Source organism: Podarcis filfolensis (genome assembly GCF_964270895.1).
Source record: "Podarcis filfolensis genome assembly, chromosome: 14".
NCBI classification, from domain to species: Eukaryota; Metazoa; Chordata; class Lepidosauria; order Squamata; family Lacertidae; genus Podarcis; species Podarcis filfolensis.
The window spans coordinates 13,969,692-13,994,870 of record NC_139616.1 but is presented as its reverse complement, the minus strand read 5'-3'; the positions used below and the strand labels follow the sequence as shown (position 1 = coordinate 13,994,870).

Genomic DNA, 25,179 nt, shown 5'->3' with positions numbered 1-25,179 from the left:
ATAATAGACCAAGTACACTATTAGCAATAAAATCTTTGCGCACTCTTTCGAAGCAACTGTTACAATGATTATGTAATAGATACAAGGGTATTTAACTGAACCAAGCTTGAGCAGCAAACAAAGAAATTAAAAAAATCTAGCTAAAGAATGTATCCTATGTCCTGGGCTGCAATCTAATGTACCCACAAGTGCACATTAGAAATTTTCCTATAGGTTTTTGAAAACCTGTTCTGTAGGAGGGTGCTGATGGAAGGTTCTGCAATAAAGATGGAAACTGGCTACTCCCTTGCTCCAAGAAGTACATTTCAGTGTGAGAGTGACTGAGTTGATGAAAATCTTCAGCAGAAAAATTTTAGCTCCTTCATCAGACTACAGTATTCTAAAAGATTGTGCCAGTGTGGTGTAGTGGTTAAGAGCAGTGGACTCGTAATCTGGTGAACTGGATTCGCATCTCCGCTCCTCCACATGCAGCTGCTGGGTGACCTTGGGCCAGTCACACTTCTCTGAAGTCTCTCAGCCCCACTCACCTCACAGAGTGTTTGTTGTGGGGGAGGAAAGGAAAGGAGAATGTTAGCTGCTTTGAGACTCCTTCGGGTAGTGATAAAGCGGGATATCAAATCCAAACTCTTCTTCAATAAAGGCTGAATGAATAAATGAATATTCTAAAAGAGTGGACTATAGAAGTTAAGATAGTGCAGATAAACCCCCTAAATGTTGGAAGTGTTTGAAAAAACAACTTGGCTAGGCAGCAGAAAGGAAAAGGACATATTACTCACATGTCTAAAGCCACTGGGTATATAGGAAATTAGCAGATAACTGCATAAATTAGAAAAAGTGTGATGCAAATCTTCATACTTCCCTACAACTACTAAACATCACACAATGGATTCCTAATATATCTTCTAAGCTATGAGATATGCATCCTTGTTGTGATGCTGACCCCTGACTGTTCCACACTGAATATGAAAGGAGGGAAAGCTGTCCAGTTTAAAAAGTTAGCAAATGATTTAGAGTTTTGGGTTGGAGGGGCAGGGGGTGGAAACAGGAATTGAAAACCCACGACTCCCCAGAAAGTAAATAGTTAGCATGGGTCATTATTTTCCTTGCAGTGGGCAAATGTCTGTCTACTGCTAATGGAAAAACAAGAACTAAGAATGATTTCATCAAAAAGGGCTTTTACACTATTAATATATCTGCCAGGAAGTCTGCAATCAAAAGAGGCAAAAAAACCCCACATTTGGGCCAACTTGGTAGCTGGGTGTTAATATAAAATAAAAGACATTTAGGTTAGCTATGCTTATGTGATGTGAGTGACATAGGTTGCCATTCACATTGCAAATAAAGAACAGAGAAGAGCTTAAGGCAATATTGCCTTGCATCAATTACTTCGGCAAGCAAAGCATGTGTTTTTAATGAGTCAAGTATTTTCCTATGTGCAGTAATTCATGACACTTTTTTTAAAGGTACGGAAGTGGAGTGGACTTGAGTCATGTTGCGCGTTCAGAGCCAGGATTTGCTATTTATTGTACGCTGGGTCAGAGCCAAGTGTGAAGCAGTTTCAGTCTGCAGTTGACCTGCAGGAGAATCGTCTCAGAATCCAGACATGTGCCACTGGGGAGGGATTTGAATATTCAGTCCAGTGCATACTTTTGCCTCTTAACAACATATCGTGGGGAAACAAGCATCTGAGCAGCTGCTGGTCCAAAACTAGCTAATAGGCAATCACAGTTTGTCCCCTTTTCATTTTCTTGTTCCCGCTAGAAAAAAAAAAAGGGAGAGTGAAAAACAACACAGCCTTGAGGGTGTGTAAACAACATCTCTCCTTGTCCAAAGCATGGCGAATGCTGGAAAGCAAGTAACAGAGGTACAGCTCCTTAGAAACAGAGCCACTACAGCAACTGGGAGGCTTCTTTCTACATGATGCCGCCTTAGGAAGCAAAAGTATGAACTATGCCAGTAATTGTGTGGCTTCTCTTTGTCACATATGGAACAAGTTGGCTTACCTTTAGTTTTAAGGCTAAACTAAAAACTAAAACCTTTAGTTTTTAAAAACTAAAATCAATCACATTTCCCACATGAAGTAAGACCCACTCATGAACTCCTAGCTTAGTTGCTACTAATTAAAATTTTGTTATTTTTTTGCAAGGGAGAGACCACACTGCTGTCCCAATCATTGCTGTCATAAAGACTTAGATTCCTCCACTGTCTCCAATGGGCAAGCTGGAGAAAGAAAAATGGTATCGAAAGTAACCAGAAAACCCCATTTCCATAACACAAAATTATAATTCTATCCCAATTCTTGTGACTTCCCCATGCGGAAGCTAACCATTCAACACGGATCAAAAACTCAATGGGCTTGTCAAAATGAAATTCAAAAGCAAGTGGTTCATGGATTTCGTTCTACCTTTCAAAATTATGGCAATCTGCAAAATTTCTTTCTACAATCAGGCTATTTCAGGGGAGTTAGGATCGACAGTGGCAATTTTAAGGAATGCTACCAAACAGATGGCCAAGAACTGTTGTTCAGAAGGAAAACATTTGCTTGCATACCTCAGGGAACAGTGCAGAAAGATCATGCTTGAGAAGCCTGGGTACATGCAGCCCTCTGAACTAATACCATACATATTTGGAAGATAGTACAAACAGGCCTATGGAGATAAGCACTTCACTGGTCTTATTTGAAGAGCAGATTTTTGGCTGCACAATGACATCTAATCTAATGTCACTGGACTCTCGTACTGGCAGGACTGAAACACAAAGCAGACTGAGAAGTCACGCTGCTGACTCCAGCCAAAAATAAACATAGGTAGGCTGGAGGATGATCAGATGATGGCTAAAACTTAAACACATCAACAAAACACACCCAAGTAGTATGGGCGGGTGGGGATGTTTTGTTTAACTGAGCTACGGATGTGTATGGATTGCCCAGTTCTGCAGAACCACAGAATGCAGAACTGTACTGAGAACTGAAATCAGCACCCCATGAACCAGCTTTTATGTTGAGTTACAAAATTCCTTCTAGGAATTTCAACACAGGCTTGAAAAAAATGGGTAATTGGTGACTTTTCTCAAAGATACCACAGACATTGTGGGTAGCATTTCTAGAGGTCATAGTTTCATGGTCTTTTTTTCATGCCAAGCAGAAGTAAATTATATAAAATAAGGACATGTTAAAGCTGCATAATTTATACATGCTGCAGAACCGAGTTCAAGTCTAGCTGCGAGACTGGAGTGTGGCCAACACCTCCACTTCCATTTCAGGATTTTAACCCATTAAGAATATAGATCATTCCCACAAGGCTTTCTGAACAGTTCTATGCTTTCTTGGGCTGATTCACATGATGGTGTCATTGTGAAGGCAGGGCTGAATAGGAGGCAGAACAAAGCAGCAACCTAACCAGTCCACATCTTGAATAGGTTCTGATTTACATCACTGAAACTGTTCAGAATAGCTATTTTATGCTGTCGAGGCGAGTAACGGGGCACTCTTAACAACTATAGGTGTGGATTCAATCCAAATATATAAATACAGAAAACAGTGCAAATTAAATACAAGCCTCAAAATGCGGTCCTCAACTAGTCCCTTCACTGGCACTTAGGCTGACTTATCAGGCTGCCCTCTCGCCTGGAGGCGTTGTTATTAATGCCGGCTCAGTCTAGAATAAAACATAAATCACGCACAATTTAATCTCTTGATTCTCTGTACCGCACTAGTCAGAAGAAGCTGTGCAGGTCCTGGACCGGTGCCTGAATACAGAGGTGGGCTGGATAAGGGTCTGTAAGCTAAGGCTGAGTTCCAGCAAAACGGGAGGAAATGTGGACAGGCAGTTCCTTGGACCGGGAACCGAAGACATTACCTGTTCTGGATGGGACCACATTCTGCTACCGGAAGAGGTATAGTTGTTCCTGGTAACCTCAAGACCGGACAGTTGCAAAATATTGTGATCATATCTGCACCATACTTTCTAACAGTCATGGCTTCCCCAAAGAGTCCTGGAGAATGCAATTTGCAAAGGGCAGTGAGAGTTATTAGGAGACATCTCCTGTTCTCCTCACAGAGCTGCAATTCCCAGAGTTCCCTGGGAAGAGGAAGTGCTGGTGAAGACACTCTGGGAATTGTAACTTTGTAAGGAAAACAGGGGTCTCCTAACAGCGCTCAGCACTCAAACTACGGTTCCCAGGATTCTTGGGGGAGAGGTAGCCGTGTCTGTTAAAGTGGTATAATAGTGCTTTAGATATGGCCTCAAAAGGTTTGAATAACATTGATTTGGAGAAACTCAACAAAAGTCAAGGTCAACAGGCAACTAAGGCCCTGGGCCAGACGTTCATTTCTGTATCCTGTCAGAAAGGAAAGTCTCAGGCCTCCATACACCTCTGCCCTGATGGAAAAAATGAAGTATGCAATGTTTTAGAAGCAACAATACACTTATTTGAACAAGGTCTTCCTGACACAAACCTTTCTACAAAGGTTTCAGGATAGTACGTGCTAACTACCTCTCTTTATGAACTGATGTGGGGGGATAACGGAGAGGGAGAAGAAACCTAAGTTTTACTCAGGTACAATACTACTGCTTATTATGCCTTGTGACAAGCATATTCTTGAGGAGTTCATTGCCTTGGCGAGAGCCACTTGTTTTTAATACACAAGAAGAACAGTGCAAAACAAGTAAAAAGCTCTCTAGGGACAGCTGACTCTAGAAAGCTTGTGTCATGTGAGTATTAACTCAAGCACAGTCACATTTTACACTGCACATTTGGGACCTGATCCAACCCTGCAGGGAACTTGCAAAGGAACCTTAAATGAGCCTCAGCTGTGCCACCGCTGGGAGTGTGAATGGCACAGAATGTTTGCCATGCAGCAGTTCGAGATCGGGGAACTGTTTCCATTCTGTTATTATTTCCATTTGTATTCTACTTTTCAACCAAAAAAAATATATCTATCACACAACGATAATAATTCACTTCGCTCAGGATCTTTTTTTAGAATGGGGTGGAGAATCTGGAAGGTCCCAGGTTCAATGCGAGCCAGCGTGGTGTAGTGGTTAAGAATAGTGGACTCGTAATCTGGTGAACTGGGTTCGATTCCCTGCTCCTCCACATGCAGCTGCTGGGTGACCTTGGGCTAGTCACACTTCTCTGAAGTCTCTCAGCCTCCCTCACCTCACAGAGTGTTCGTTGTGGGAGAGGAAGGGAAAAGGAGATTGTTAGCCGCCTTGAGACTCCTTAGGGTAGTGATAAAGCGGGATATCAAATTCAAACTCTTCTTCATCATCTCCAAGTAGGATGAAGAAAGACCCCCTCTGAAAACCTTGAGAGCTGCTGCCAGGCAGCATACACTGTCAGTTGTGAACAAATTTGGCCCGCCAGCTTCTTCATTTGACCTGCAATGCCTTTCTGATGTCAGCCATGGTGCAGGTAAGAGCAGTCCTTAGCAGCATCTGCAAAGTCCCTTTCAGCCAATAGGCAGCACCCGTCACATCCCCTTGTGCAGCTTCCAAAGTGCCCAACGGCCAGCTGTTTGCCAGGAGCTTCTGAAATTTTGTGCAAAGCAGGACTGTACTCCCATGCATCGGCAGAGATGCGGTAGGTCACTCTTACTCAGTCCAGATGCACAAGAGAGCTGAATGCGGCAGCTAGACTGGTGACTGGGAGTGGACGCCGGGATCACATAACACCGGTCCTGAGAGATCTGCATTGGCTCCCAGTACGTTTCCAAGCACAATTCAAAGTGTTGGTGCTGACCTTTCAAGCCCTAAACGGCCTCGGTCCTGTATACCTGAAGGAGCGTCTCCACCCCCATCGTTCAGCCCAGACACTGAGATCCGGCGCCGAGGACCTTCTGGCGGTTCCCTCACTGCAAGAAGTGAAGCTACAGGGAACCAGGCAGAGGGCCTTCCTGGTAGTGGTGCCCACCCTGTGGAACACCCTCCCTTCAGATGTGAAGGAAATAAGCAGCTATCTTCTCTTTAAAAGACATCTGAAGGCAGCCCTGTTTAGGGAAGTTTTTAATATTTGATGCTGTATTGTTTTTAACACTTGACTGAAAGCCGCCCAGAGTGGCTGGGGAAGCTCAGCCAGATGGGCGGGGTATAAATAATAAATTATTATTATATTATTATATAATCAAGCAGCATTGAGCTTCCCTCGCATCAGCCAATAGGCAGAGAAGTCAGCCCTGCTTAGTGCTGGGTTAGTGCAATCAGCTGATACGAGTTTTGGATTTGGATACACATAATAGCTCCTTGCTGAGAGCTCGCTTGTGCACCCAAACCTAGTGCTGAGCAGGAGTAACATCCCTGTGTTAACAGCTGATGTGAGCAGAAGTCCATCCAGTTTGATTTGGGTGTGCAAAACAGATCCCCGTAGGGAAGTCTCTCAAACCTGTTCAGTTTTGCTGCACTCTGAAGTCAGGACTTCACAGCACCTTGCTGTGGGTTTTCCCCCTTCGTTTTATCAGCTGGTTCAATGCAAAATGGTTTTCAAAGCACCAAGCCACCTGACGTTATTTGAGCTGCCAGGTGAATAGCAACAAATTAGAGCCGGGAGGCAGATCCTGATATGGATCTGGCCTGTGGAGCCAAAAAAGTCCCCCACTCCTGGTGAGTGAGTGAGATAAACCAGTGGTCAGATTCAGTATAACACTTCCTATATGCCTAATAAAAAAATGGACTAAGTATCTTTACAATCCATCTGGAGAGAGCACAAACTATATTGAAGTGCTGTCCCTCTTCCCCTTTAAAAAAATGTACATGAATGCCTTTAAGTCTCATGACATAATGAAAGCATGTTGAAACTTGCTGAGCCACACAATCAATGTATATACCTCACCACTTTTTTTGAAGGTCAAGATAGATGGGAGTACAATATAATGAGAACAATTCTTCAAGCTGCGTGCATCAAGACCGGAGCAACGGTCTCATTAATCTGTGCACAATATTTGAACTGCACTCAGATTCCCAAATTTTAAGTCTGCGTTTTTCATTCCAAGGGAAGTCAAGCTGACACAAAGGTCCAAAGTTCAGAGCAATTTTAATCCTTCAAAAAGGAGCTAGCCGAGAAAAGCATATGAAACAATCGCTATGGCAACATAATACTTCGAAATAATGAAGCTTCTTATTGAGGTATGAGTGGTCTTTTGTTAGCTAGGAACTAGGGCTGAAGTATTTAGAGCAAACTTCGGTAGTGAACAAAGGCAAAAACATCATTCAAATCCAAAGAATTTTATGCTTGAGTACTCTCTGAAAAGACAGTAACCAGAGCTTCCTTGACGCACACAGCCTCTGGGAATCAGAACTCATACGGGATGTCATAAAAGCTGTATTTAAAAAGGCCTATAAAGCACACACTGGATGAAGCTGAACCTCTTTGGTTGCCATTCTAAATATGGAAAGAAGGATCAGTCTTCACTAGATAGCCATGCAATTTTTCTGCTTCATCAGCCGACCAACCAATAACTGAACAGATATTCATTCATTCAGAGGCATATTGCCTTTGAACATGGCAGTTGCATAGCCATCATGTTGTGGTCTTATATTTTAGTACTGTGCATTCCTAGAACATGGCAGCCACCAGCACTGCAACCAAGCCATTAAAATCAGCAGTGAGAGGTGTAGGAAGAGGCATCTGGATTTAATATCCGCTAGCAAATAGATCTGTATCAGGAAAAACCTTCCGGCAGTAAGCTGTTCAACAGTGGAGCAGACTCCCTTGAAAGGTGGCAGATTCTCCTTCATTTGAGGTTTTAAAACAGGTTGGATGGCCACCTGTCATGGATGCTTCAGTTGAGATTCCTGCATTGCAGGGGGTTGGACTAGATGTCTCCCGGGATCCCTTCCAATTCTACAGTTCTATGATTCATTGGCTGCGTTTGGACACCACAATAAACTATAGTTTATTGGGATAGGAACGTGCCTAGGTGGGCCTTGGGCTTGAGGTCAAGCAGCAGGAAGGAGTTTGCAAGCTTTTACTCCCAATGTGAATTATCCAGAGCTTAGCCTAGCTCCTAAATTGCATTTCAACATATTCTTTGTTGAAATAAGGCAGCTCCACAATCCATGGTTTGTAGTTGGATGGTTTCCAACAAATCATAGTTAAGATTAATCACACAACTCAGCTTGGGGTTCAGACTAACTTCACTGGCTACCTATTTGCTTCAAAGCCCACCAAGTTCTGACGCTTACCTAAAGGTAAAGGTACCCCTGACAGTTAAGTCCAGTCGCAAACGACTCTGGGTTGCGGCGCTCATCTCGCTTTGCAGGCCGAGGGAGCCGGCGTTTGTCCACTTCCGCAGACAGTTTTTCCGGGTTATGTGGCCAGCATGACTAAGCCGCTTCTGGCGAAACCAGAGCAGCGCACGGAAATGCCGTTTACCTTCCCGCCGGAGCGGTACCTATTTATCTACTTGCACTGTGTGCTTTTGAACTGCTAGGTTGGCAGGAGCTGGGACCAAACGGGAGCTCACCCCATCGCGGGTCCTCGAACCGCCGACCTTCTGATTGGCAAGTCCAAGCGGCGCAGTGGTTTATACCACCGCGCCACCCGCGTCCCTGGTGCTTACCTTCACACTCATAAATGGCTTGGAACCAAAATACTTAAGGGAACACCTTTCCCACACCAACCTGCCTGCACATTATGGCCATCAGCCAACACCCTGCTGCAACTACACTTCAAAACAGAAGGGAGCGATGTTGCAGCCAGAGAAAGGACGTTTGCAACAATCGCGACCCAACTGTGAAATGTCTTTCTTAGCAAAGCTGGTGCTGGGTAAAACTCCATGGGTTGAATAGGGTTCATTAATTTTCATGGATCTGCTCTGAGCAGGACTAGCGTTGGATACAGACACACCTTCTAGACAACAGGCAAAAAATCTTTTTATTCAAACCAGTCGTTTTAAACATCCCGGCTCCTTTAAACCCTTGACTTTTGACTGTCATTTTATTTTTATTTGCCACTCTATGGCTGTTTTATTTTATGGATTTTGCATTTCAAATTGGCTAGAATCTTTTCAGTCTGAGGCAGTACAGAATGGAACAAATAAAGAAAAGAAAAAGAAAGTCCTCCGCGAAGAAAACTATATAAACCTGAACCCTAACACGTTACCTTTCTATCTGGAGGGAATATTTCTGAATGAAGGAGCACTCAAGCCATGTGAGCCCCCACCTGCAGTCTGCAATGGTACGGACCAGACACAGATCTCAATAAGAACTAGGCCTTTGTCAATTTCACTATAGGGAAGGAAAATGCCTCCTATTTTTCTTTACACCTGGCTATATTACCCCTAAAGAAAGAGACACAAAAGCAAGCTGTTATTGTTACTAAACAATTATTAGTCTAGGGAAGGGCCAGGTGTTCAAATAAATGCAAATTCAAAACGTGAACAAAAAAAGACTGTTTCAGTTCCCTATTTTGTATCATGTAACATGCAAGAGCTACGTCTTCCAAAAGCATCCATCTGTTAAAAATGTATGAACCAGAAGTATTTGTGTGATGTCAGCATCTGTGTGCCATCTGTATGGTTTTTTTTAATGGACAAAGTAAACACATAATGACCAAAATGCACTGTGCCTACCTGGTAGCTGTTGCCATTCCAGAACTTTTTCATCTCTTTGCGATACAAAGCAACTAACGTGGCCATAATTAGTGTGCACGGCACTAAATAGAGAAGGGCTGGTTGTGCCATCTGCATTAGCGCCAGGCCCGCAAATGTGACCAACATGCCAATAGCATAAGCTGTAGAAAGAGAGGAACAAGAGAGCTGTTGAGTAACATACACCTAGTATGTTCATGGCTTCACTGTAGATATAGCCCCATTAAGAGTTAGAGTCGTTTACCTATCGTGGAAGTAATGAAATACACAGAGGAAGAGCTTGTCTGAACATCAAACCTGTGACAATAGGCCACCAGGAGACCTAAAAAAACAAAAATTAATAGGTCAGAAATATTTCTCCGGAAGTAAACGAAGCCAGCAAAATCACTATCCCCTCTTCTTATACTAATGAATAGGAAATCATAGAACTGGCACCCCCAAACTCGGCCCTCCAGATGTTTTGGGACTACAATTCCCATCATCCCTGACCACTGGTCCTGTTAGCTAGGGATGATGGGAGTTGTAGTCCCAAAACATCTGGAGGGCCGAATTTGGGTTGCCTGTCCTAGGATTACAAAAGGGGCTGGGGGCCTTGCTCCCCTCCCCTCTGTGAAGACACCCTTAGCTACTGTTTTAGAAGGCTAAAAGAGGGCATGATTTGCTCCATCTACCTTTATTCAAGCACCCACCATGGAGCTACCAGCAATATGGATTGATTTAAATCACTGATTTAAATAACGATTATATATATATATATATATATATTTATTGAATTTATATACCGCCCTATTTTAAAAGCCCAACTTAAATCACAAATTTAAATCAAGTTTCCGACTGATATTTCAGAAAATTCCTAAAAATGTGACCACTGAGCAACTAAATAGAGTACTGTATTTATTATTATTATTATTATTATTATTATTATTATTATTATTATTATCATCATCATCATCATCATCATCATCATCATCATTATCACCATCCATTCAGAAGGGATACCATGTACTGTTTTTTTTGGGCTGACTTGATTTTTTAAAATTAATTTTAGAAGATGAACAACTTTTTAACCTACAGTGGGAATTTATTTACAATACGCTCATTAAGGGTCTTTCAGCAACCAGCACTACGGTAGTTTTGTGGAATATAGGAACCTGCATTTTGAACCATTTTTCTCCTTTTCTTTTCACTGCTCCTTACTACTTCAGCTCTCCACCTTAGCCCAAGCCTATCCTCACAAAAGGAAAAAGTAGCAAACAAGAATGAAATCCCTACCATCTGTTGCTTTCGAACTGCTAGGCTGGCAGTAAATTACATTATATATGTTTATTTAAACCCTGCCAAAGAATCCATACTTTTACATTGTTTCTGGGAATAAGTTACAAAAGGTTCCCATTCTTTTCCAAAGTCACTATTATCTTTTTCACGCAGTTTATTATTTATTTGTTTACTTTTCATTCATCAAGCTATTTGGGTTTAAAAAAATTCTTTTGTGGTTATAAAAAAATGGTACATTCAGTTCTACGGTATTTGAGAAGCCTTTTTTTACGTAATTATTTCTTAACTCTCTGTTTTTCCATTTGGTCATCATGCTGAGTTAATCTTAAAGGTAAAGGTAAAGGGACCCCTGACTATTAGGTCCAGTCGTGGCCGACTCTGGGGTTGCGGCGCTCATCTCACTTTATTGGCTGAGGGAGCCGGCGTACAGCTTCCGGGTCATGTGGCCAGCATGACTAAGCCGCTTCTGGCGAACCAGAGCAGTGCACAGAAACGCCGTATACCTTCCCGCCGGAGCGGTACCTATTTATCTACTTGCACTTGATGTGCTTTCGAACTGCTAGGTTGGCAGGAGCAGGGACCGAGCAACGGGAGCTCACCCCGTTGCGGGGATTCGAACCGCCGACCTTCTGATCGGCAAATCCTAGGCTCTGTGGTTTAACCCACAGCGTCACCGCGTCCCTTCAAGTTAATCTTAGTTGATGAAAAAAAGACACTTACCTGGTAAAGCAATGTCACCGTACCCAAGTAATGAAAATGGTCTTGAACATAACGTCATTGCAGAGAATGCCAGCCTTGGCACCCTGATTACCACTGGCAACTGCAAAAGAGTGTTTTCAAAATCCCACATAAATCAACGCCAAAAGGCACTGAAGAAAGGAAGCATTAAAATTCAGCAGAACTATTTACTCATCTAGTTTACATAGAACTTCAGATTATAAAGGACTTGATCTAAGAAACCAGCAACCAAGATACTGAGTGTGTAAAAGATGACCAAGCATCTAAACCAAAAGGACAATGCATATGGATGACAAACAGACAAACTACGCACAAGAATGTTAAGAAAATGCACCATGTGAAATGAGAAAAACAGTGCTGAATTTAAGGGTGTTTGGGGAACACTGATATCCAGGCCCTGGATAAATAAATTTGGAAAGGGAGAGACAGAGAGTCGAGATTCCCACCAATCCCAAATGCTATTCTTTTTCAGAGGATCTTAAATACAATCCTTACTTTCTCATGAGGAGCTGACCGCCCAGCAGAGGCTTCCACCAAGCTTCCATCATTCTAGGATCAAACCCAAGTCAACAAGCATTTAATACTTTAAAAGAAAGTAGGAAAAAATGGCTATATTCATGTTGCACGAAATATTTAGGGCAAAATTCAGGCCAAGTGCAGCACTTTATATTCCCTTTGGTTTGAAAGAGTTAAGCGCATCTTTCATTATCCCACGTAACGAGAGTCAAAAGGATAGCAAAGTGCTAAACTTTAACCGGATTCTGCGTTAGTCCAAACTCAATGCAGTAGCAGCTATGAGAACACAATATGATAATTCCTTACATAGCATGAGTATAAATTATGTATTTATCAAATGTTTATATGCTTACCTTTTCACCACTATCCGTAGGACCTGCTGCCACTTCAACCATGATACTTTCTCCACTCTGAAATTTTAAATGGAGCATTGTGATACTGAATCCTTCACCTAGCAAGTACATGGGCTTAATTGTTTATATTCTTAAACATTCAGAATCTAATGTAATCCTCTTACAATGTATTTTGGCAGTACATTCCTCAGCAACTCTGTGTGAAACAGAATGCACGAAAAGAAAACAGAATCGGTTCATGAACCCAAGTGTACAGATCAGTATGAAAGAGATCTAATTTTTTCGAAAAGCAGAATTAACCGAAGTTGACTTCTGCAGCAGTATTGGGTATCAATCCTGCTGCAGGTTTAATTTCCAAATAAGCTTGAAACCGTGCAAATTTAATAAAATTTCACCAGCTACAGAAGAATCAAAAGCAGACGCCAACAATGGAAAAGGCAATTTGAACTTCAGTGTGTTAAAAGAAGTAGTTTCAAACGTGGATATTAACTCTGTTTTCTTTTCAAACATTACTCTCTGTGTTTCGGCAATAAGGCCACTAAGGCAATTTGGTTGTTGCTTTAAGGCAATCAGAATTAGGGGTCCTGTAGCCTATCTTGCAGGAGTTATGCAGAACACAACATTGGGAAGTTATTCTAAGTTTGTGGTATCACAGTGCCACTCAAAGGCTCTAGACTGTACTCTGCAAGAGCCAAGGCTTCATGGCTTACTTTAGAACTGCTCAGAATAATCTTAGGATTCACTCTCATTAGAATCCAGTTTTTTTAATTTCTAAAATATTAAAATGCAAGTGATTCACAGTACTTGTCTCCTATTTTGTCAGGTCTCTCTTCAGGTGCATTTAACTACCAAGTGATGCTCAGTTATCCCTCATGTTGGTCTCATTTAGGCACAAGGTAAAAACAATTCTCTTTACCCAGATCTTTGAAATGGAACAAACCTTCTATGCACACTCTATACTGCTTCTGGTTCTGGTATATATTTAAAGTAGATAATTAAATGAGCAAATTAAATGAATTTGGATATGCAAGAGATATTTTAAAAAATACATTTAAGGAACCACAGAAAGAGGGGGAAGGAAGTCAAACTTTGAAATGTTAAATTGATTGTAAAACTAATGAAATGTATAAACCTTAGAAGTATAAATAAAAACTAAAAATAAATAAAAAATACACTTTAATACGTACAATATTGGTGTGCTTTAATGAAAAAAATAGTTATAAACCTGCATACTTACTTTTGTAAGGTATGGTGTGATGAAGACAAAAAATACATCGTATACAAGAAGGAGACCAAGGAGAATAACACATGACTAGAGAACGAAAAAAAGAGTTATTTTTATAAAGCTCATGAGCAGTCATTAACACTTACAAAAACAGCACAATCACATCATACTATTTAAATAAATTGGCAACATTTGCTCGTAACACTAAACCATCGTTTAAAGCAGTGTGTATCAACCAGAACTAACCTGAGTGAAAACTGGCTTATAGTATTATGTATGAACCGTATGGCTAGAACAAACTCATGGCTAGTTGCCAAGAAAGCTCAATAACCCACCATTTCGAAAGTGAAAGATTATTTTAAATCATGTTTGGTTGGTACCCAACAATAGTCAGGATCCCATGAAAGTAAGATTAAAACACTAGAGAAGTCCTTTCCTTTCCTTCACTCAGGCACATTAAACTTGTGTCCATAACGCTGAGACTTTGGCTTAGTTTGGACACAGTGCTAAACAATGGTTTAGCTAGTGTTAAGAGAATGCATCAAGCAGCTCCCTCTTCTCTAGCATGGCCACAAGGAGGAAATTGGAAGCTTCCACTGATATTTGAATTAACCACCATTTAGTGTGGTTTAGTGTGGTTAACAAAGAAAGTTTAAGTATAAAGGATAAATACAATTCAATACAAGAAACAATATTCAGCTTACACTAGCAATTTATTTTGAAAACAGACTTATTTTATCCATAAAATAAAAATCTAAAGTAATTTCAAAACATTTTTTATTTCACTTCCCAAACTTATGTTTAGGACTAGAACTTAGAACCAGATATTTTTGTAACGGTAGTTGGTTTTCCCATTATTTGAATTACATCCACACATACTGTACATTGTGTACCCTGCTACTAGATTTTTAATCTAGCGTATGTCTTTAACATATATTGTCCAGAGGATTGAAAACTAACTGCAAGCTCGTTCATTCTCTTTTGCTTCCCTCTTCACTTTTAATTTCTTGGTTAGTGCTAACCACAGTTTGTCGTTATGGTCTGGATGGAAACACAAATCATTCTTGGCCAATCTGAACATCATGGCAAACTATGGTTAGGACTAAACAAGAAACTGAAAGTGATGGCGCCTGAGGAACAGGATAAACACATGACCCTACAAGGTCATTTCCAGCCCTCCAAACCACAATTTGAAAAATTGAGCGAGTAGCACTTTAAAAAGAAATTGATGTGGTTTGGGAGCTGTATTTGACACAGTCTACTTCCATCAGATGCTCTAGCCAACCATAGCTTAAGCTACAAAAATTGACTCAACCTTTTCTGCAGTCCAACACAGCACACACTCTCTGAAATTGGTGTTCTTTGTGTTTTTTTAGCTAGACGGAAAGCTTACTGTACCTTAAAGTTGGGCAATTTGAGTGTTTTAATAAAGTTCACGCAGAAAGCAATTCCCAGGATATCTTGCAAAATCCATACCCAGCTAGAACAAAAAAATAAATCAATTGTTGCAGTAAAACACAGGGACAAAATATTGCACATAAAGCTGCAATCCTCAACTCACTTATTACAGGTTAAACCCCCTTGAAAACAGTGCAATTAATTTTGATGCAAAAATGTATAGGATTGAGCTGCAAGGCCAGGATTCAAAGAGGCTCATGCAATAGCATCATATGCTTGTGGACAGGGGAGAGCAGAAGGGGAAAATGGAAAGAGAGACTGGAAAAGCCTGCCTGACTATGCAGGATTTGGACCCTGAGCTAAATATTTTGAAGGCAACACAGATTTAGAAAGCAACAAAGCTAGCATTTCTCATCATTTCAATTCTGAATCTGAGAACTATTCACATACCTATTTTCATTCCGAAACACTGCCCAAACAACAGATGTCGTTATGCATATTAGAGCGAGAAAAAAGAGTCTCACTTCGAGGCATCTGTCCCAGCATGGAAACCTAAAAATAAAGCGGGACAATAATATGTTATAAATACAGCAAATAATACATCGAGTTCTCCAACAGAAACCAACAAGGGCAGCTTGCCAGCTATAGGCATCATCCAGAGCAATTTTCTATGGGGGTTTTGCATTCCAGTCAAAGTATATTCTGTGTATGAGGAAGGGCCGTAGCTCTGAGGCAGAGCAACTGTTTTCCACGCAGAAAGTCCCAGGTTTGGTCCCCAGAATCTCTAAGTAGGAATGGGAGAGATTATTGTCCGAAACACTGGACAATCAGTGAGCTGGCAATACTGACCAATGGACTCAGTCACTACTGTATTTTTCACTCTGTAAGACACACCTTTTCCCTCCTAAAAAGTAAGGGGAAATGTGTGTGCATCTTATGGAGCGAATGCAGGCTGCGCAGCTATCCCAGAAGCCAGAACAGCAAGAGGGATCATTGTGCAGTGAAAGCAGCGATCCTTCTTGCTGTTCTAACTTCTAGGATACCCACGCGAAGCCTCTTCAGGGCAACGGGAGGAACGCTTCCCCAGCCCTGAAGGGGCTTGGCGTGGCTATCCCAGAAGCCAGAAAAGCAAGAGGGATTGCTGCTTTCGCTGCGCAGCGATCCCTCTTGCTGTTCTGACTTTGCTTCGCTGGAGGGGCGCTGCGCAGAGAGGGAAAGCTGCGCAGCGCCCCTTCCATAGCTGTCAACTTTCAGATTTGAAAATAAGGGATCAGCAGCCTCGAAAATAAGGGATCAGCAGCCTCACCAGTCCCGGGGACAGTCTACGGGATATCTAACAATTCGGGATATCAGCGGGAAACGGCGCTGGAATAAGGGCATTTCCCGCAAAAAAAGGGAAGGTTGATAACTATGGCCCCTTCAGCGAAGTGGGAGGAGAAACGGAGCCCCTTCCATTTCTCCTCCCTCTTTGCTGGAGAGGCGCTGCACAGAGAGGGAGGGAATTTTTTTTTCTTGTTCTCCTCCTCTAAAACTAGGTGCGTCTTATGGTCGGGTGCGTCTTATAGAGCGAAAAATACGGGTATATTGCAGCTTCCTGTAGTAATAACTTCTATTACTTGCAGAGTGTTCAAAGCACTTCATGTGTATTATCAAGTTGCAACCCTCATAGCAACCCGATAAATATTGTTATCCCGCCCCCAGGTTGCAGGCTTGGGTGGGAGGTGGAGGGGAGGAAGAGAAGCAACTGACAGAATGACTTGCTTAAGGTCACCTAGTGAACTCATGGCAGAGGTGAAACAGGAACTTCCTGATTCGTAGCTCAGTCTCTAGCCATACCAAGAAGGAATTGGAAGAAGAAAGAGGTGGCATTATGTAGGTGTTCTGGCAGGCAGATCCAAACATATAAGATAAGGGCTCTGACAGCAAGGGCAAGGAACTCATGTTGGATCTGGGAATTGAAAGGAAGCCAATGCAGGGGTTTAAAGGAGAAGCATCATGTGATCAAAGTGACATGAAAGGTGGTTTGGCAGTTGTTGCTGTTTAGTCGTTTAGTCGTGTCCGACTCTTCGTGACCCCATGGACCAGAGCACGCCAGGCACTCCTGTCTTCCACTGCCTCCCGCAGTTTGGTCAAACTCATGCTGGTAGCTTCGAGAACACTGTCCAACCATCTCGTCCTCTGTCGTCCCCTTCTCCTTGTGCCCTCCATCTTTCCCAACATCAGGGTCTTTTCCAGGGAGTCTTCTCTTCTCATGAGGTGGCTAAAGTATTGGAGCCTCAGCTTCACAATCTGTCCTTCCAGTGAGCACTCAGCGCTGATTTCCTTCAGAATGGATAGGTTTGATCTTCTTGTAGTCCATGGGACTCTCAAGAGTCTCCTCCAACACCATCATTCAAAAGCATCAATTCTTCCGCGATCAGCCTTCTTTATGGTCCAGCTCTCACTTCCATACATCACTACTGGGAAAACTATAGCTTTAACTATACGGACCTTTGTTGGCAAGGTGATGTCTCTGCTTTTTAAGATGCTGTCTAGGTTTGTCATTGCTTTTCTCCCAAGAACCAGGCGTCTTTTAATTGCGTGACTGCTGTCACCATATGCAGTGATCATGGAGCCTAAGAAAGTAAAATCTCTCACTGCCTCCATTTCTTCCCCTTCTATTTGCCAGGAAGTGATGGGCCCAGTGGCAGTAGAGTAGCATAAAGCAGGCTTCCTCAACCTCGGCCCTCCAGATGTTTTTGGCCTACAACTCCCATGATCCCTAGCTAGCAGGACCAGTGGTCAGGGATGGTGGGAAATGTAGTCTCAAAACATCTGGAGGGCCAAGGTTGAGGAAGCCTGGCATAAAGGGACCAAGATGAGTCCACAGAAGAAAGAGAAGGTTGCAGTTGTCTAGCGACAGACGGCAAGAAGATGAAGCAGAGTTTCTACTGAGGGGATAAAGAGAGAAGTGATGAACCTTGGTAATGGAGTAAACAGGGAGAGCAAATGAGAGGAATATAATATAAAGCCTAGGCTGAATGCCTGATCAACAAGGCATATGGTAACACTAGCAATGGATAAGGAGAGAAGGGCTTGGGATGAAAGATGAGAAATCCAGTCTTTGGCATATTGAGTTTTGGACAATGACATACAAACAGAAATCTGGTAAGGCTGAGGTGTATGATTGGAGTGAGGAAATAGAGACAGAAAGCTGGGTGTCATGTGCATATAGGAACTACTGATGAGAATTTTGAGAAAAAAGAGCAAAAAGCCAAGAACAGTTCTCTGAGTCACAGCAAAGAGAAGGAAAACAGGAAATGAGCTTCCACCTGCATAAACACTGAAATAATGATTAGACAGATAGGAAGAGAACATGGTGAGGACAACATCACAGAGACTTCTGGCTTAAAGGAGTCAAGCAGGAGGGGGTGGTGGGAACAGACCATCCGTATCAAGTGCAGAGGAAAGGACAAGAAGAATGAGAACTGAACAGAGACTATTAGATTTTGCAGCAAGGAGTAATTTTTCTGGGGGCAATTTCAGTGGATTGAAAAGGGTGTAAACTGGATTGGAGGAAGTCACAAGCAGAGAAGGAGAGAAAGTTAAAACAGCAGCACACTCCCAGAGTTTGGAGGCAAAGGGGAGAAGAGTAGCAGCTGGAGAGGAAAGGTGGGTTAAGGGATGGATTTTTGAGGAATAGGGAAGACGGGCACATTTGCATGCAGGATGAAAGGAGGAAGAGGTGTTGGAGAGGGAGATATAGAGATTAATTGTGTGAAAGAGGGGAATAACAGCAGGCTGGGAAACAGAAGGATATGGAATCAGGGGAGCAAGTGGAGATGTGAGAGGATGACAACTGGGTAGTCGACTCATCAAGTGAGACACAAGAGGAAAGCATTCATTTTACAAGCCAAAAGCCTGACCATATAACATAATTTTTCTTAGCTTCAAAGCTATTTAGGAAAGTCATATGGAGTTATGAACTGTACCTGCATTGCCCATAAGGTATTTTTCTAACTATGGCATGAAGACAGTTGAACAGGCTGGATGCAGATGCGAGGCAGAAAACTGTGATGACGGCATACACTGGACAAAAAAGGAAAATAAGGATACATTGGATACAAGCATGCCATTACAAATTATTCAAAGGGGAAAAAAAGATTGTTCATGCCAAACTGGATGGAATTATTGATGATGCACAATGGAAGACTATGTGGACCACTAGACCAGCAAAGTCTGTATCATGTTTGGGAACATATCCTAAAATAAATATAATGCAGATGCAGGACACCTGTTCAGATCTCACAAATATCACCCAACTTTACTCCCATGTGCTGGTCAGGTTGCAATAGCAGGGGTGCATACTGCCCCCAATTGTGGGAGTGTCCATTGGCTAATGCTTTTTGGAACGAAGTGTAAAGAAATTACGGACATTGTGACCGAACCACTGCAAATTATGTCTGAAGACATAAATATGAATACCAGAGCTAAGGCACTTCTAATCTTTTTACCAATGGCTGTGCAGTTTTCGATTGCTCAAAATGGAAAACCTAGAAATTTTGGACCTTGCATTGTGGTAACATTGAATTTATGAGTTATACAGGGCAAAGCCCTCCTTATGTGGCTTGGTGAAATTTCATTAATTATATTAACAATACCAGTCCACAACACTGGTTTTCAGCAGTTATCTATGAAAATCTGGAATTCATGCCTGTGCTCTTTCAAATGTTACTTTCCTTTTACAGATACCTTTGCCTCATTTTCTTCACCTCACTCATATCACTTACTATTTTGCTTTTTTATTCTTAGCAATATGGAATGTAGCGTATGAAATGTAACATTGCCTCCTCTGAGATGTTATTACATTTTTATGTCCGTCTATTTTGATTTATGCTTCTATCATACACAAACACTCTCTAGCTAATATCCTGAGCATGTTCACTCAGAAGTAAACGCTGCCACTGAGGTCAACAGGGTTCAGTTCCTAGTAAGTATATCTAGGATTGCAGCCACTGTTGTGTTCATGCATTTTCCTGAGGAAATATGCTTTGCTCTGAAGCCAATCCTGGTTTGGTGTTGCTTTGGGCTGACAGTTGCTTCTCCCCTTCTCCCTCATACGGCTATCTCCTTCCTGTTGTCAGTTTGCATTTCTTAGTGCAGAAAGTACAGTGGTACCTCGGGTTAAGAACTTAATTCATTCCAGAGGTCCGTTCTTAACCTGAAACTGTTCTTAACCTGAAGCACCACTTTAGCTAATGGGGCCTCCCGCTGCCGCCGCGCGATTTCTGTTCTTATCCTGAAGCAAAGTTCTTAACCCGAGGTACTATTTCTGGGTTAGCAGAGTCTGTAACCTGAAGCGTATATAACCCGAGGTACCACTGTATTGATCTGATGTGTAGAGATCTTTCCTATTCTACTTAGTTCAAGAGGGTTCTGGAAGCTTCTCTGTGTGAAAGAAACAAGCAGAAGCTTTGTGATGTTTGGGTTATGCCTTCAGAGAAGCTGAGTACAGCTGGCTTAAACTGGGTCTGTTATCTCTTCTGTCAAGGTCATACTAACTATAAAAGAAAGGCCAGAAGGAGCCTGGGTACCACTTTCTCTTTCTATCTCTCTTTGGATTTGGATTTGATATCCCGCCTTTCACTCCCTTTAAGGAGTCTCAAAGCGGCTAACATTCTCCTTTCCCTTCCTCCCCCACAACAAACACTCTGTGAGGTGAGTGGGGCTGAGAGACTTCAGAGAAGTGTGACTAGCCCAAGGTCACCCAGCAGCTGCATGTGGAGGAGCGGAGACGCGAACCCGGTTCACCAGATTACGAGACTACCGCTCTTAACCACTACACCACACTGGCTCTCTTCATTCTGTTGTGGTGTTCTGTATAGAGTATGCTTAGTGTTAAGGTTCAGACTTACAAAGTTATTGTAAGTTTAAGTCTGCTGCAACTGGATTTCTTATGGACAGTGCCAATCCTGGATGTATTGGATTTGTGACCATTATGCTCATTTGCCTTCAGTAGCAGTAAAGCTCTGCTGGATGAAATACAATTGCCTCTGGTCTATTTTTGGGGAATTCTGCAACTTTTTTTTCTCTGCTAACTATACATTGGAATCTAAAAGGTAAAGGTGAAAGGACCCCTGACCATTAGGTCCAGTTGTGGCCGACTCTGGGGTTGTGGCGCTCATCTCGCTTTATTGGCCAAGGGAGCCGGCGTACAGCTTCCGGGTCATGTGGCCAGCATGACTAAGCCGCTAAGTCAGGGGTCCCTTTACCTCTATCTATCTATCATCATCTCTCTCTCCCCACCCCAGGAGGCTGTAGCTCAGTGGATATTTATTATAAAAATATCCACTGAGCTACAGCCTCCTTGTGGGCAAAAGTAGAGAATATGCTTGCATATATAAAATCAAACAGAAGGAGAACAGAAGGCGCATCCTACGTAGAACTAAATAAAGCTATATAAATTCAGTGTTGAATTGAGACAGGGCCCCAGTTTTCACTGAGTTTGTAAGCTTGAACCACTCCAGACTCCTCCAGAAACACTAGGAAATAATAATAATAATAAATCCCTCGCTATAAGAAATGAAGCGTATCAGGAAAAAGTCTCACCAGAATGTTTTCTTTCTTTTTTTATGGGGCATTCAATCATCAAGCCCCCACTTGCAACCCGGACCCAAGCCTACCAACTTAGCAGGAAGCAGTCTTAAAGAGGCATGGCAAGTTCAGAAAGTCAGACCAGAATAAATCCAAATGTCTCCTTACCTAGATATTTGTAGAAGTAGTACATTAAGACTAGCATAATACAACAGATGGCAACAAAGAAAACAGCAGTCATAGGAGTTAAAACCACGTTCTCTTCACTTTCTGACGAGTCGCTGTTTCCATCATTTGAAGACCGCTTCAGACTCTCACTGTGAGGGTAAACAGAAGCAGTTATAGGCTCTCACTGCATCTTGTTTTCAACAAAGGTCCATATGTGGATGTTTCTTTCTGCTTTAGTGATGGATTGGCTTTTCTCAATTAAGCAACATTCAGCAAGATTACATCATGGTTCATAGAATAAATATATATTTATCTTATGGCATATGCAGAGCTTAATATTTATTAGTCCATTCATTAGTATTAATATGAACTTAATACGTTTCAGTCACAAAAGACACCTGCTCTTAGGACTTCCCTATAGGAATGCTTTTTCTAGTTGTTCTGGTGGAGAAATGCCCCTAAGAAGCATCAGACTTGAAATTCTGCACAGGTTTTCCAGGAAACCTATTCCTTAACAGTCCATGTGGCTTTTCAATGCCAACAGTATTTTCCAGGCATTGTGCCAAAAGTGTCCCCATGGAGAAAACACTACAAAATTAAAAATCAAGTAATTATCAGTTATAGATTTGATGCATATTTATATTGAATAAACATCACCTTTAGTGAGATACTGAGATTCCTTTCTGTATTCAGCTCATCTCTAAGCAGTGCACTTGGCAGGGTTACTAATTTGGTCCAATCAGACTTTGTGGACCATAATGCTTTTTGGAGGCCCTTAACAAAGCCACACAAGTCTACCATCAAACTGGGCCTTCTCCACGGGAATGCTTCTGGCACAATGAGTTGTACCCAGCTGGTTGTCCTGCTCAGATGGAATTATCCATGAACAGGATACTGGATTTATTGGGAAATCTGTGTGGTCCATCTTGTTCATTGGATGGCAGCAGTTCTCCAGGGTTTCAGACGGAGGTCTCTCTGAGCTCTACCTGAAAGACGCTCTAACTACTGTCTATTGCCCAGTTGCAAATCAATGGATTTTTCACCATCTTTTGCTCTTCCCATACAACTTATAGACCAGGACCTTGATCCCCACATATTTATTGTTTGAGAGAAAGAGAGATCCCCACTGGAACTGTTTGAGAGAAAGAGAGAACAAACACACAAAGCAAAATTGTCCCTGTAGCAGCAAATGTGTTGTCCCATAACAGGAACTTTTCATATATTAAGGTTAAACCAAGAAAACTTACAGCTCTGCCATTCCACTCCAGTAGCCTCCCAGTGCTACAGAGACCACAGCAATTAGAAAAATAGCCACCATGCTGAAGTCAAATTTTGGGTGAGGTGGTGAATATAATGTCACGTTCACGTTCTTTCCAAGATCCTGGAAATTATAAAAGCATCGGATTAGAGATGTCTGTTGAAAGGAGATGCTTTACATTTCAATATCTGACCATGATTCTGGGATATTCCGAAACATAGCCTTGCAAGGAAGTCCACTTTCCTTTACCAACTCACCTGCTTACAGGTGCATATTGTAGTCATCTGTAGCACATCAAACAGCCAGAACAAGAAAAGAGCTAGGATGGTTCTAGTTTTGAATGAGGAAATGCAAGTTCAAAACCCCATGAAGATCACTGGATGACTTTGAACCCTGCTAGCCTAACCTACCTCACAAGGTTGTAGAAAGGACATAGTGGAGAAGCAGGGAGAACATGAAAAAAAAATTCAGGAAAGAGAATAAACCCTTTTCCAATGTACAAAAACACTGGCCACCAAGAAGCAATTCTCATTCATGATGTGAATGTAGAAGACTGCAGCAACAAAACTATTCACAGCTCCATCTTCACCCATTGGCCTGGTTTGCGTGTCAGGCTAAGCCAAACCATGGCTTAACACTGGCATGCAAGCGTGCAGCAGCAGCATCTCTGGGTGGCCGTGGGCACCCACAAAAATTTTAATGCGAGGGCCGGCCCCCCTCAATATTCCGCAGCTAGGTGGGCTCCATTGGGCCCTCCCCATCATAGCAGCAGGAGGGCCCAATGGAGTTTGTCACAGCCTCAGCAGGCCCCACCAGACCTTTCGGAGGGCATGCCTAGCACTCATCCGAAATCATTTTGCTGCTGTGCTAAACTGAGCTAAGCCACACTTTGGTTTAGTGTGTCGTCTGAACCCAGGTTCATGGTTCAGCTCTCCTGAACGAATCTGTCAGTTTGCATTTCTTAATACAGAAAGTACTGATCTGATGTGTAGAGATCTTTCCTGTTCTGCTTAATTCAAGAGGGTTCTTGAAGCTTGTCTATGTGAAAGCAGGAGGTTTCTGATGTTTGGGTTATTCCTTCTGGGAAGCTAAGTACAGTTGGTTTAAACTGGTTCTGTTATCCTTTCTGTCAAGGTTATGCTGACTATAAAGGTAAGGCCAGAAGGAGCCTGGACTCACTTTCTCTTCCTATGTCTTTGTTCTGATGTGGTGTTCTGTTCTGTATGCTATAGTGTTAAGGTTTAGTTGTTGTTAAGGTTAACTGGTGCAACTGGATTTCTTACGGACTGTGCCAATCCTGAATGTATTGGATTTGCGACCATTATGCTCATTTGCCTTCAGTAGCAGTAGTAGTAGTAGTAGTAGTAGTAGTAGTAGTAATAATAATAATAATAATAATAATAATAATAAATGTTTATTTATATCCTGCCCTCCCCAGCCAAAGCCAGGCTCAGAGAGGCTAACAACAGTAAAATGATACAACGTTCTAAAATCATTTCATTATAAAATCAGTTCAAATCAGATCAATGGCAACCATTGGGCTAGAGTTCTGCGAGGATTGCCAAAGGAGGGGGTCAGGCTGTGCCCTGGCCAAAGGCCTGGTGGAACAACTCTGTCTTGCAGACCCGGCGGAAAGATGTCAAGTCCCGCAGGGCCCTAGTCTCTTGTGACAGAGTGTTCCACCAGATTGGAGCCACAGCCGAAAAAGCCCTGGCTCTGGTTGAGGCTAGCCTAACCTCCCTGTCCTCCATGGGACATACCAGGAGAGGCGGTCCCGTAGATATGAGGGTCCTAGGCCGTATAGGGCTTTAAAGGTTAAAACCAGCACCTTAAACCTGATCCTGTACTCCACCGGGAGCTCAGTAAAGCTCTGCTGGATGAAATTGCCTCCAGTCTATTTTTTGGGATCTCTGCAACATGTTTAAGCTTTTTCCTTCACACACAGACGACAAAATCATGAGACATAAATCATAGCAGAAAGCTTGGTTGCAGCTTGTGGTTAGTGTGAAGAGAACTAACTGATAAACCAGGGTTCGGACAACATGCTAAACATGGCTTACCATGCTTTATCATTATTGTATGAAAAACT

General features: G+C 42.3%; 1 protein-coding gene and 1 long non-coding RNA gene across 7 annotated transcripts in view; one reads left to right on the top strand and one right to left on the bottom strand.

The window, feature by feature from the left end:
- The window catches only part of SPPL2A (signal peptide peptidase like 2A), a 41,843-nt gene that overhangs the window by 2,934 nt on the left and 13,730 nt on the right, over positions 1–25,179 (bottom strand). For 2 of the 6 annotated variants that reach the window (XM_083586677.1, XM_083586676.1), the window contains 11 exons: positions 23,080–23,213; positions 21,833–21,981; positions 19,063–19,159; positions 15,542–15,643; positions 15,092–15,173; positions 13,706–13,780; positions 12,469–12,525; positions 12,095–12,148; positions 11,582–11,681; positions 9,831–9,908; positions 9,569–9,729 (listed from right to left, as the gene is read on the bottom strand). In XM_083586677.1, the coding sequence (XP_083442803.1) occupies positions 9,569–9,729; positions 9,831–9,908; positions 11,582–11,681; positions 12,095–12,148; positions 12,469–12,525; positions 13,706–13,780; positions 15,092–15,173; positions 15,542–15,643; positions 19,063–19,159; positions 21,833–21,981; positions 23,080–23,213 (1,089 nt within the window). Of the gene's footprint in view, positions 1–3,557; positions 3,657–9,568; positions 9,730–9,830; positions 9,909–11,581; positions 11,682–12,094; positions 12,149–12,468; positions 12,526–13,705; positions 13,781–15,091; positions 15,174–15,541; positions 15,644–19,062; positions 19,160–21,832; positions 21,982–23,079; positions 23,214–25,179 lie in introns of all 6 variants that reach the window. The other 4 variants (XM_083586679.1, XM_083586678.1, XR_014541663.1 and 1 more) reach the window with 3 other exon arrangements.
- On the top strand, positions 4–3,550 carry LOC310749791. The gene is made up of 3 exons (XR_014541787.1): positions 4–405; positions 641–2,109; positions 2,151–3,550. It is a non-coding gene; the product is annotated as an uncharacterized lncRNA (long non-coding RNA).